The sequence below is a fragment of the Telmatherina bonti genome (assembly GCF_933228915.1).
Source record: "Telmatherina bonti genome assembly, chromosome: 13".
Classification (NCBI taxonomy): Eukaryota; Metazoa; Chordata; class Actinopteri; order Atheriniformes; family Telmatherinidae; genus Telmatherina; species Telmatherina bonti.
In genome coordinates, this window is record NC_136611.1 from 32,556,575 (window position 1) to 32,570,887 (window position 14,313).

Consider the following 14,313-nt stretch of genomic DNA (forward strand, 5'->3'; position numbering starts at 1 on the left):
TATTCTTAAAAAAAAAACACTTAAATTACATGTAAATCAGGTTATGCAATTATTCACTTTAGTCTATGATAATATTAGTTAAGAACAGTATCAGTAGCTTGTATTTTAAGACATATTTGCTGATTAATTCATTGATATAATCCATGTAGTCCAAGCTAACACTGAATCAGTTCCAGCCTGAACTGGGTATCATTTGTGTTTTGTAATGTATGTTTACAGCAGCCTGTTAAAATGGCAGGCTGTGAAGAATCATTTTTTGTTAATATTTTTTCTTACTGAGTTCAGTGAAACTAATGATTATGCTGCTGATACTGTCAAAATCAGGAGCGCAGAACCAGCCGACTGACATAAAACCGTCCACAGAAATATTCACAGATTATGAGAATGTATGTCTGTGAAAAGTTTACTGAAACTGAAGCTTTGCTTCCTGGATACATGCATCCACAGCTGTCTTAAAGCAAGGAACATTTTAATTGAAAAGAAAAATAATTTTGTCAACGCAGATCCTTTAAATTATTTTAGCTTTAGTTAAGTTTTAGAGCAACATTGACAGTTATTTGACCCAAACCGAGTCCCGATCCTGCAAAACAGGCGATGGTGCAGGAAGGGAGATCTTATCTGTATGTGTGCTGCAGCATCCTATTTTCCAACTTTATTAGTTTTCTATTTAGGAAATAAACAGATTTTAATGAAAGTTTGCCAAAGGTTGTACAGATGTTTCCCAGACATTTTGATTAAAAGGGCATCCTTATTAATATCCACCCTGAAATATAAATTCTGACTTTATTCCTGTATAAACATTGTTATATACAGTCAGACTCTCACTTTTTTGTTACATCATTTTCTTCGGTAATTAGGCAGTTAAATAAATTTGATGGCAGGGACTTTATAACTTAAAAAGTTATGACAATAACTAGAAAAAAGGCCAAAAGCTGACAATGAGATTTTAAAGGATTTTTCTGACACATCTTTCCTCACTTTCTCCAAACATCCTTGGGGACTTCAACATGGACAACCGTAGAAATCTCCCCTCTAGATACTCTTCATCTTGCCGTAGCAGTTTTGGACTCCAGCAGTATATTAACTTTCCAGATCATTCTAAGTGACATATTTTGGACCTGATTTTTTTTTTTTGCCCTGGTTGCATTCCTAAAAGGCAGACATAATATTTTTCTCTGATCGTTTTCTCTTCTTCTTCACTGTTGATCCACCACTTTGTAAATCCAGTCTCCTTTGCCCGATGTCTTTCCATCACATTATGGACGTTGAGTTGATTGGCCTTAAATGTCATAAAAGGTGCCCAGATAAAAATATATGATTATTATTATTATTATTTCAAAGGCAAAACAATATCAGAGTGAAAGATAAAACTGTATATGGTTAAAATAGACACCTGTGATGTGTAAGAGAGGATGCTATTAAAAAACGGTTTGTGTCACTGTGATGTTTTGATGTATCAACAACAGCAACATATTCTCTGAAAATAATCAGAAATGATAAATTCAAGACAGTTGTGTGTCTCATTTGACTTTTGCACTGTCTCCTGATTACAACTTTTATGCTAACTTAAGTTAAGGAAAGCAAAGCAAAACGAAGCTAAACGTGACTAAGCTAGGCTAAGCTAAAATAAGCTAAGTAATGCTAATTAGCTTTTGACTGTGGTATTAGATGGTTCTTATTAAAAGAAAAAAACTATACAGCTGAGGCAGTATTTCATCTTTGTTTCTTCCTGTAGGTTTTAATTGTTTCCTTTGTAGACTTCCATTCCCTCATATATTTGAAGGCTTTATTCTATGTTTTCTATATCCCACCTATTAATGTTAGCATGATGAACTGTGTTCTTAAAAATGAAGCTCCCATTTTAGCGACTTAAATTTATTTTTTGAACGTCTGATTTCCAGTATATGTTAAAGCCAAACAAAGTGAAAGTGCACAAGTTCAAACTGTCCACTGCAGGTCTGTGTCTGATCATGTCATTAACAGCTTGACTATGAATCACCTTTACAAAACAACATGGCAGCCACTGTCGTTTGAAGTAAAACCACGGCTGTTATCAGCCAATTTCAGCAGACCACAGGGAGCTTTTGATTTCAAAGACCTCCTTGTGTATCTGATATAATTATAGTGAGAACGTCCATTAAGCAGATTCATCTGGGTTATTACTGGGATTAAGCTTTTAATTAGACCTCTTTGGCACACAGCAGTGTTTGATTGAAGAGCTTTGCTTAAAAGGAAGGCAAAAGATTATAGTATTGATGTAGATGCTCTTGGCATGGATTTACATCACACAATTCACATTTCTGAAGTATATGAGCTATGCCATAATTATATTTAAGTTGAATGTTTTAAATATGAAAAGGATAGACTTAAAAAAACAGCACTTCGCTGGATAAACTTCCAGGTTTTGAAGCTGTTGGAAAGAAAAAACTTCTTTCTTCGCTCATAAACTGAAGGAAAAACCTGTAATACAGAAAGAACCAAACTGATCAATCATGATTATTTCCTCTTGAAGTTCAGCAAGGAAAAAGTTTTTCCTCAGATCAATGAGTCTCACTGGTAATGATGATCAGTGTGAGCCCAGTCTAAGATATTCATGTTCTCCGTCGTCTGCCTGATGAAGATGTGATTATATGATCATGTGAAGTGATTACTCCCAAACTGTTGGAATAATTTCACTGCAATTCTTTTTACTTTTTTTTTTAACATTTATTTATTTATTTATTTTTTTATTTTATTCATGTTCATGGACACATGCATCAGGAAAAGGGATGTCAGCAGAACTCCATTTAATTTTACAACACTTTCATTTTTACTTTTTTTTTGGAATAGTTTTATATAAATTGCGAGTGAACACTATACCCTTCATCTATGAAGCGTTTTGTTTTCCAGCCTACTTTAGATCAATCATCATGCAGAATTTATTTAACCCTTTCATGCATGAATTAATACAATATTTTTTTAAATGTAGTATTTTACCTCTACATACATATGCAATGATACTTTTTTATTTAATAGTGATATTTACAATTTTATCATAATTTATGATTTATTTGAATGTATTCTATGAAATATTTATGAAAGAATATATAATCATGATTATATTATGTAAATCTTCTACAAAATGTAGCTGTATTATTTTCTTTTCTTATTTATCGCAAAGGCAAACTTATCCATTTTCTTCAATTATATCATATACAGTATATATATTTAATCTCCAGTGAGTGGAAACATATTGGATGACTCTCTACAACCAACAGAAGTGGTTTATTCACAAAAATACCATCCTTATTCATGAATATGCAGGAAAAAAGCTTGTAAATAGGTTTCTACCATATGGCCCACTATGCATGCAAGGTTTAAACAAAATGTAGACATGTAGTGTTGTCCCTCATATTCTGCATTTTGGGCAACATGGTTTAAATTAGCGAACGCTGCAAAGCGAACGCTGCAAAGCGAACACTGCAAAGCGATTGTGGAGGCACGCCTCTGTTTTCTTCTAACATAAGAGCGCAGGTTGGAACCAAAGTAGAAATGAAAGAACCTGATTCTCAAAGTGGTGCCTGCTTTGTTCAGATTAGAGCTCTTTGAGGCAAGTATCCTAAACACCGGTGTGATGATGATAAGCTAACTGTAGTGGGTCCTAAACGTGCTTACTAGCAGTCTCCACAGGACTACTATATGTCTGAGATGTTTGTGGTAACTGAGGACAGATGAGATTTTTTTTTAGGGAGCAGAACAAGGCAGCGTGTCTTGAACAGCATCCGACATGTCCTCACTCAGTCTCAACTTATAGAGGAAAAAGGAGAATATTAAACAACTAAGTAATCAAAATGACTGAAAGTATCCTCGTGTTTTGCAGGTGTATTGCGTTTGATTCCTCACATGATTCATCTTATTGTATCCACATACAACTAAACACGCCATGCTGGAGAGCTGGGGAGTTTGCAAAACACACAAAAGGGAACAAACAGAACAAACGGATATTCTTTATTTTGGAAAAAAAAAATTAACAGGTTAAAGAAAAAAAACGAAACAAAACAGTTACTATAGAGTCTGAAGAGGATGAAGCAAAAACGTATTTATTCCTGACCCCCATATTCATCGGTTTATCCTCTTACAGTTGTTTCATTAATCCCTTCATTATGAATTTTCCCAAAAAAATTGTTACAAAAATTTTAACATAAAAATATAGACATGCATGCATATTTACATACTCATGTAGACATCTATATGTATGTATACATACATGTATACACATATGTATCTATATGTGTATGTATACACATACATACCCATATACACTCACAGAAACAAAGTAATAACATACAGTATATATATATATATATATATATATATATATATATATATATATATATATATATATATATATATATATATATATATATATATATTTACATCTGTCTGTATGTTTATACTTGCTTACATACATACATATGCACATATATTTTCAGCACATGTGCATTTACATATAATCACATTCATGTACTCATTATTTGCATTTCTGCTTACTGATACACAAACATATACTCACATATACCTATGCATTCATATTTATTAAATGTATAGCTTCATGTGCATATTTAATTGTATTGGTATACATCAATTCTTTTTCTCTATATTTTTTTAATACTACTACAAAAACTACTATTACTACTACTACTTCTAATATATAATAATAATAATAATAATAATAATAATAATACAACAACAACAACAACAACAACAATAATAATAATGAAACAATAATAACAACAATAATAATAATAACAACAATAATAATAATAATGAAACAATAATAATAATGAAACAATAATAACAATAATGAAACAATAATAATAATAATGAAACAATAATAATAATAATAATGAAACAATAATAATAATAATAATGAAACAATAATAATAATAATAATAATGAAACAATAATAATAATAATAATAATGAACAATAATAATAATAATAAACATTCTGCATTGTGTATCATTTTTCATATTTGTTTCTAGTAGCTGCTGAAACCAAGATATTCATGCATAACCAAAGTCGCAGCATGAAATTCTGGGCCATGTCTGCAAACGCTGTTGGTGGGTCTCTGCTGACTTGATCAACAGTACTTGTGCATATTTTATATCTCCTGAATCTCCTCACTACCTGCAGAGCAACCTTCACTTCCCCGTTCTCCACTGATATCTTTGATCCGCCCCTCGCTCTCTGCTACAAGGAGATTTACAACAGAATCCAATATTAAAGCTTCTTGATGTTCGTGTTACTAAGATGATCATAGTCGAGGAATCTAAGAAATGACCAAAACATCAATACAAAGTGTAACTGTTCTTATTTTTTGTTTGATTTGTTTGATTTGGACCTTTTAAAGCCATACGTTCCCGACCAGCATCTTCTGGCTGTTTTACATACGCGGCTTAAAGCTAAAGGTGACGGAGATTTTGCAGCAGTGGCCCCCGTCTTTGTGAAACTCCCTTCCTCTCAGCCTGAGATCAGCTGAGTCAGTGATCTCTTTTAAAAAGCATCTTAAGAAGCATCTTTTTAATCTCGCTTTTACTTAGTTTTACTCGTTTCTATGTTTTCGTAATGTTTTATGTTGTTTTGAAGTTTTTGTGTTATGTTGTGAAGTGCTTTGTGACCTGCTTGTGCTTTGTAAGTACATGCTTTGCATTTACTTACTTACATACTCTGAAGTGTGTAAAACCAATGGAGGCAGATGGCTGCCCTCCCTGAGCCGGGTTCTGCCGGAGGTTTTCTTCCTGTTAAAGGGGAGTTTTTTCCTTCCCACTGTCGCCTCGTGTAGCTCAGGATGGGGGATTGGATCGAAGTCATGACTCGATGCAATCAGTTGGTTTCTATTATAGGCTGTGTATGAACTGGTGTGAAACGATGTGTATGTAAAGTGCCCTGTGACAACATTATTGTGAAGTGGCGCTATACAAATAAAGCTGAATTGAATTAAAAGTCAGAATAATTATGGAAATAACTTTGAAATAAGTTTTCAATGTTAATTAATTTCAGCACCATGTTCAGGTGTGCTGCTCGCCTTTCTTCTCAAAGAAATGAGTAGGAAGCTACTTTCCCTCACTTCATTTTGTACCCCTGTGTTTTTAAAGTTAAGTCCAGACTTAACTTTCTTATGGAAATAAGTGACTTTTTCCTCTTGCTGTGTAACAAACGACTCAAGACTGGGAGAAGATTTAACAGGTTTATTCACCAAACAGGTATTTGATGAAAATCTCGCCAAGTTGTTGGTGAGACAGGTGAGGGTTAAAAAACCAGGATGTCGAGCTGAGGAGTCCAGGAAACAAGCAGGGATCAGAACCAGGGAATAAAACCATAGAGAGTCCAGGGGCAGGCTGGGATCAGAACCAGGGAATTAAACCACGGAGAGTCCAGGGACAGGCTGGGATCAGAACCAGGGAATTAAACCACGGAGAGTCCAGGGACAGGCTGGGATCAGAACCAGGGAATTAAACCACGGAGAGTCCAGGGACAGGCTGGGATCAGAACCAGGGAATTAAACCACGGAGAGTCCAGGGGCAGGCTGGGATCAGAACCAGGGAATTAAACCACGGAGAGTCCAGGGACAGGCTGGGATCAGAACCAGGGAATCGAGCCAACAAAACAATCTTCGGGGCAGGTGTGTGAGTCGAGGCCTGGGAAGGGAAAGAGGGAAAATACTGCGAGCAGTTAGGAGACCCGACAATGACAGACTGAAAAGCTGCTGTACATAAAGCTGGAGAGTGAACGAAGAACAGGTGTGATTGATTAGTGATCAGGAGATCGGCTGGAAGCTGACTGGAGTGGGCGTGGCCGTGGCAGAGCCCAGTGCGGGTGTAACACAGTGCTGTGTGGAAATGGGTTGAAGCGACTTGTGATGGGAGTGATATGATGTCAATCACTCACAAATAAAAAAAAAAAATGGAAAAAATTATTCATTAAAGAAGAATAAATATTTTGGACTGTCTTTACTTGACGTGACATTTACTTCAGTTTGGATAGAATTGATCATGTTCAAAAAAACTTCCTCTTTCACACAAATAACATGTTGCAGCCGTCTTTCTCTTCCTCCTTCCGTTTCTAAAGTTGTGTAAATTCATGCCAAGCACGGTTTTATCTTCTGTTTACATATAAACACACACATGCATCCAATAATAAGCTAAAGGAAAGAAAAGCAACTTAGGATTGTAAAAAAAGGAAAAATGGAATAAACTGATCAGCGTAATGGTGGGAGACTTCGTATGATTCCACCATTATTTATGCAAAATTCAGTCTCTTATCCGTTCCGTTTGCTTAGATTGACTTTCATTATGATAGTAATTAACTATGAATTATCAGTGCCCCCATCCTGCAGTAGTTTACCTCCCCAGTCAGACGGCATGGTGCAGAACTTAAGAGGATGCATTCTCGACTCGTTTCTCTGTTTCTCACACTAAACGGCTTTTGTCCCTGCAGATACATGGCCATCATCCACCCTCTGCAGCAACGCATGTCATCCACAGAGACCAAGATTGTGGTGGGTGTGATCTGGGTTCTGGCTCTGCTTCTGGCCTTCCCTCAGTACTACTACTCCACTACGGTCCAGTTCACTGATCGAGCGGTGTGCTACATTGACTGGCCCGAGTACACCGTGTGCAACTTCGAAAAGATGTGAGTGTCTCCGTGGAGTAGCTGCTCAGATAGTCAACAAGTGCTGTTAATTACTTTTGCTTTGACAGCAGATGTGGGAGGTTGTTGTTTGTGTTCAGCGCAGAGGAGTGAAAGCAGAGAAGCGTTTTGTGCCTTGTAGCTGATAAACCGAAGTCATGCCACAGATGATTTCTGTTCCCTCTCAGCTGAAAGGTGCGCCGAGTTGGACTGAAGGAAATAATTACCAGAATTGATTGAAGCCGTTCTGCACTGCTCATGTCACATTTGTAAATTTTTATTCCTGCAACAGCGAAGATTAAAACGAGCATTCACTGTGCCAAACAAGAAAAAAAAAAACACATGAAAACATAATGAAAGACATTTGTAAACACGTTTCCCAGCATACGCCCGGTACAGTTGGAAGTAAAAACAAAGTAAAAGTCCTGCCATGTTGTTGGAGCTGCTTGTGCTTTTTGAACAGGTGTTTTATACTAACAGGCTCATCTACCTGCAGTGGAGCTGAGCTGATTACATTCAGCTGGTTTAGTGGTTGGAAAAAGCTGCCAGACAGGACTTTTACTTTAAGGTACCTGCAAAACACACCTTTAGTTCCAAGCCAATCCACAAACAATCAATTCTTTAAGAAAAGGTTTTTCTCACCCTTAGAGAAACACGGGTTCATAACAGTTTCTCTCCCACAAGCCTAAAGGTATCAGTCTGTCAGCACTGCAGAGCTCAGAAACAAAGCAGAGCAACATATGTATGAGTGGATGCATATGGCCTGTTTAGCTGTTTATCTCACCGCAGCAGATTGATGCAGAGTGTATCTTGCTTGTACTGATTCCGGCTTCTCTGAAAAGACACCTGTCCACCTTCATTTTGTAAACCAAACAGTTGGTTTAATCGCTCCTTTCCAGCCAAACACAGAATATTTCTATATTTACTGCTTTGAGTTACAACAGATTTAGATAGGAAAGACAGGATGCTAATTTCTATACTATAAGAGGCATCCAGCGATGACTCCACAGGCACCATATCTGTGTTTTTCTGATTCTGCGGGTCAAAGTCGCATCCAGCTCATATTCTGCTTTATCTCACAGCACCGTGCCAGGATTTTGTTACATATCTGTTATGTTCTTCTCTCACAATGCTTCCTTTTATAGGTGATTTAGAAGACCGCATTCGGAGGTAAATGTAGCTGGAATCCTGAAGAAACACATCCCTTTTCAGTCACATGTCACCAGAAATAGATACATAATAATAATCTGGTCTCAGCAGGTGTTAAAATGAGGTAAATACAACATGATACCAACATGCATTTAATAAACTAAACCAGTTTGCAGGAGGAGTGTGTGAAAAAACAAATACATAGCTATGTTTATAAAAATTCCAAAACCAGAACTCCCAGCAGTGTTACTTTATAAAGCAGTCCTAAATTCACTTTGCTGGTTTTAACAACTTAAGGTGAAAAAAAAACACTTTTAAAGAATGTGTGGGACTAATTTTACTTGGCTCGCCCTCTTTGCAGGGTGGGCTGCCCCCGGCCACGGCCCTGAATGCACAAAGTGTTGTAAAATCAACAAAATAATAATTGAACCTGCTTTTTGTGTGATCTTACTGTAAATAAACAGGGAGACACATTAATATCAATATGCTGACTGCTGCAGTAGCTTGTAGATCACACCTCTGTCAACAGATGAATGACAACTTGACATGTCAGCTTTGTGCATTTTAATTATCCTTCTGCACAGTCGGTCTCCAGCGTTTTGGTTAACAGACGATGAATAAAACTTTCCTTGCTGTGGAGAGAAAACCTGAAGGAAAACCTGAAATTTGTTGAATAACTAATGTGACTGTGTGACTGCAGGTGCGGCTAGATTTTACCAGACAACATTTCATCACTGAGTGTGACAGGTTAAAGAAGGTTCAACAAGTACTCACAATGTTTCCCGAACACAATGTGCCCTTGGTCATTCAGCCAAATCTGCCCTGACATGTCACCTTTCCTCCAAGTATCACGTTTCCATGGGTTGCAAAAATAAAAATAAAGCTAAGTGCTTCTTTGAAACATCAACGATCACGTTGCCATTCCCACGTAATCGCCAACCAAAGAAAAAGCAAGGAAGTGTTTACATGTGCACATGGTAGTAATAATCTTCTGGAGTACAGTGAGGGATCGCTGTGTCAGAAAGTTCAGGAAGCTTTAGAGAAAAAACTGGCCCAAAGGAAGCTGAGGAGAAATTTAGTCTTCACACTTTTCACCGCCCACTGTAAACACACACACCGTTAGTTTGTCAGAAGACAGAAAACAGAATGAAACACTGGTACATTTCCAGTAATGCATGAAAAATACTAGTTAAGCAGTCAGACAAAAACGCCCACACAGTGACGCACATATGAGGGCACTCTAACACACACGCAGCCACACGGCTCTGATTGCAGCTCTGCTGATGGCCTCTCTCAGCTCATCTCAGAGTATCAATACAGTGGTTTCCCTGCTCTGCTGCCAGTCTGCCATGTTCTCCTCTTCCTCTTCCTCCTCTGCTTCTCTGATATCTCTCCACGGATACGTAGTTTGTTGTGAGTCTGTGCGACAGCCTTTTCATTCTTCATGAGGAGATGCCTGCTGCATTTAATGCTAGTTTTAATGAAATGCAGCCAGTGAGACGTAGGAGCTGAGTGAAAACACAGTAGTAATTCAGCTCCGCTGCCAAAGCTGGAAATGGCATATCTGATATAAGCTGACCACAGGTCAGGCCCCACCTGTTGTACTTTGCATGCTTTACTCTGCCACCACAACCAGTCTACACCCTGTCTGAGGGACTGTCTGCTGCCTTCGCAGTCAGTGGGAATTAGCAGGAAAGGTCTCAGAGGAGAGTATTAATACATGTCGCTGTTAGTGAAAGCATGTTTACACACACAGTGTCTCTACTGCTGCACAAAACTACACAAAAGTCCCTCCCTCAACACATCCTCAGTAACAGAGAAAGACTCACAAACACATAAGTAGATTGTTAACACATCCACGTTTGTATTTGCACGTGGCTCTACAGCCTATTTTTAGGCTCATATTAGGGTATTAATGGCTTTACATTTAGAACTGGAGACTTTAAAACCCTTTTTCACATATCTGGTGTGCTTTATAAACACATAAAATACATATTTCAGACATGCTAATCTAAGGCAGCTCAGCTTACCACACACATGTTCTTATGCACATCAAGCTGACTGACAGCAGCGTCTCCATCCTTATCTTTGACCTTTCCTCTAAAATAGAATAGACTGCATGAAACCAGAAGAAATTGCTTCATTAAAGTGTTTGAAGAAATAATATTCGCTTATTTTTAAAATGACTCGTCATCTTTTGTCCCAGGAGAACATTGGCTCATCCTATGAAGAGAGACACAAGAACACCTTGTAAAATAAACAATATCATGCTGAAGACAGATAAATATATATGCAAGTACTGAATGGAAACACACGTCTGACACACACAGAGAAAATGAGACTGAACACCGTGTCCTTTGTGATCATGCTAAATTGCACTGTGCATGACACAAGTCTGTCATGTAGGAACAGTAAACCAGAGAAAGGCAATTTCTTCTAGTTCCAGTGCTACTGCTGGCTGCTCCAGTTCAGAGGAACATCGGTCACTCAATCATCATGTTCAGCATAGTGATACAAACCTGCAGATGTGTACATAAGCAGGTCATAGTGCATAAACATGCATTTGTTTCGTATAACTCCTCATTTATTTGATATTGAACTGAGTGTCCAGTCATCCATTTGTTACTATGGGCTAAATATTTTCTTTTCCTGTTTATACTCATTAATGGCACACGTACACACCAACAGCCAAGAAATGGAAACATTTTTAAGCCATTTTGTCAACCTAAGAAAGAGAAGAAACAGCAAATGCCGAAAGTAAAATAACAAAAGTTATTGTTTATAATTTGTCTCTGGCTCTGCAGCGCCTGCCAAGTGAGATTATATTGATTTTGTTTGTATGACAGCAAGGTGAAACAGCACAGCTTATTTTGCTCAAACCATCACTCATCACTGGTAGCTGAGGCCCTCTGGGAAGATAGGCTTCGTCATGAAGTCTCTGCTTCTCCAGAGCAACATTTTCAACGTAGTTGACTCTTTTTTTCAGTTTAGAAACTTTGAGGCTTTGAGGTGGATTTTCTCTAAATTAGAAAGTGACAAGACCATTAATGGATTTGATGAGATTACGTTTTAATTATGAAAGATAATTAAGAAACTTTACTTTTGTTATAATTAGGAAACTTTGCTGAAAGGTCAATGTCAATGGTGGAAATGATGCAAACTGGATGGCCATTAAACTACAGTCAGATTAATACAGTGATATTAGACAGTGTAATTATTTAAGTCCAGAAATAGTGAATACATTTCCTTTACAGATTAATTAATTTGTGTATCCCTGAATTATTAAAAGCCAAAGAGGAAAAAATCTGCAATGATTTTAAAGCTGCATGGTGGCATAGTGGTTAGCACTGTGGCCTCACACTAGCCCCACACTGGCTCAATCCTTGGCTGGGGCAAGGTTTGGTCAGTGACCTTTCTGTGTGTTTACATGTTCTTCCTATGTATGTGTGGGTTCTCTCCAGGTACTCTGGCTTCCTCCCACCATCCAAAGACATGCATGTCAGGGTAATTGATTACTCTAAATTGCCCCTGTGAGTGGTTGTTTGTCTCTGTGTGGCCCTGTGATGGACTGGCAAGCTGTCCAGGGTGTACCCTGCCTTTTGCCCAAAGCCAGCTGGGATAGGCTCCAGCTCCCCGTGACCCTGAATTGGATTAAGCGGTTTGGAAAATGAATGAATGAATGATTTTAAAGTTGTAGTGTCACTAATTTGGCTTTTTATGAGCAAAAACCAAGTATTCATTTTATAAAAATGCATTTTGCCTAAATCAAATCGCATCCAAATGAAAGGGTTCTCGTAGCTTAGAATGAGTTATTTAGAAATACACAAGTGGCAATGAACCTAAAACAAGGTCGCCATGTTGCATCGCCATCTTTTAATAGTGTGGCCAGAAGGGGACAAACTGGTCAGCCTGTTAACATGGAAAGGCTTTAAAAAGCTGTGACAAATTCTCTGCAGCAAGTTGAAAACCCTACAATAATGCTACATGGCAACTATTTCACCGAATGTGCTAATGATTGTTCAATGAAAACAAATCACTGTTGTTGTTTGTCAAAACTTGGAAATGCAGCTCATGTGTTTTGCACAAACCAAAGGGCACATTTTGGGTCATAATGTAGCGTACAACTCATTTTAACTGTCAAGCATAACGGTACAGGGTTTATGATTTGGTCTACTCTGAGCCCCTCCCGGATGACCAACCTCTTCACCCTATCTCTAAGAGAGAGCCTAGCCACCCTGCAGAGGAAACTCATTTCAGCCGCCTGTATACGAAATCTTGTTCTTTCGGTCGGACCCCCAGATATTTAAACTCCTCCACTTGAGGCAGGACCAGGAGAGGGCAATCCACCCTATTCCGGCTGAGGACCATGGTCTCAGATTTAGAGGTGCTGATTCTCATCCCTCCTGCTTCACACTCGGCTGCGCATCGCTCAAGCTAGAGCTGGAGATCACGGCCAGATGACTCCAACAGGACCACGTCATCCACAAAAAGCAGAGACCCAATCCTGAGGTCACCAAACTGGATCCCCTCAACACTTCTGCTGCGTCTAGAAATTCTGTCTATATAAGTTATGAATAGAATCAGTGATAAAGGGTAGCCTTGGTGTAGTGCAACCCTCATGGTGTGTTCAGACCAAATGCGTTTTGAGCTTCAAGAGCGGCAGGTTTCAATGTAAAGTCTATGGGGAGGCGCGGCAAGGGGGCGTCGAGCTTTCTCACGTCGTGTTTTGAGCGTTTTGGGCGTTCCGCACGGAACGCGCGTCAAAAGCCAGAGATGGACAAAGCTGAACTTTGGCCACTCAACGCGGGGCGTCAACCAATCAGAGCGATCAGCTGGCAGCTCCTGGAGGATTCCTGTGGTGAACCCAGACACGGGGCTGAGATGCGATTACTCCGTGCAATATTTAGGATAACCTTGCTAAAAAGGTGAATGTTACTGATTTGGCAACGTAGCAGGATACGTTACCTAGCAACGCTTTGTTTGGGGCAGCGGCGGCTCTCTGCTGAGTGCGGCTCTTGTTGCATTAACACTGACTAACTGCCCTATGACAACGTCCTCTAGCTTTATTTATTACATAAAACCATGCCATATCTCTACTCAATCCGCCATCATTCAAACTGACCAGAAGGAAAGTGCCGCCTCCCTCCTCTCTTTTCCGCTGCATTTGCCGCTCGCTGCAGACACACAAGCGGCAGGCGTGGCAGGAGCATTTTGGGCATTAGACAAGCATCGAGTGTTCAGCGTTTTGAGCGTTTTCGACACTCAAAACGCGTTTGGTCTGAACACACCATCACTGGAAACGAATCCGACTTACTGCAAGCAATGTGAACCAAGCTCTGACACCTGTCATGCAGGGACCGGACAGCTCGTACAAGGGGGTCCAGTACCCCATATTCTCGGAGTACCCCCCACATGGGCCCCTGGGGAACACAGTCGAATGCCTTCTCCAAGTCCACAAGGCACATGTAGACTAGTTGGGCAAACTCCCATGCCC

The 14,313-nt window shown here is 38.9% G+C and overlaps 1 protein-coding gene across 1 annotated transcript in view; it reads left to right on the forward strand.

Moving 5' to 3' along the window:
• The window catches only part of tacr1a (tachykinin receptor 1a), a gene marked incomplete at both ends in the record, with an annotated part of 98,955 nt that overhangs the window by 27,608 nt on the left and 57,034 nt on the right, over positions 1-14,313 (forward strand). Inside the window, one exon of the mRNA XM_079250713.1 lies at positions 7,479-7,673. Coding sequence (XP_079106839.1) covers positions 7,479-7,673 — 195 coding nt within the window. The remainder of the gene's footprint in view (positions 1-7,478; positions 7,674-14,313) is intronic.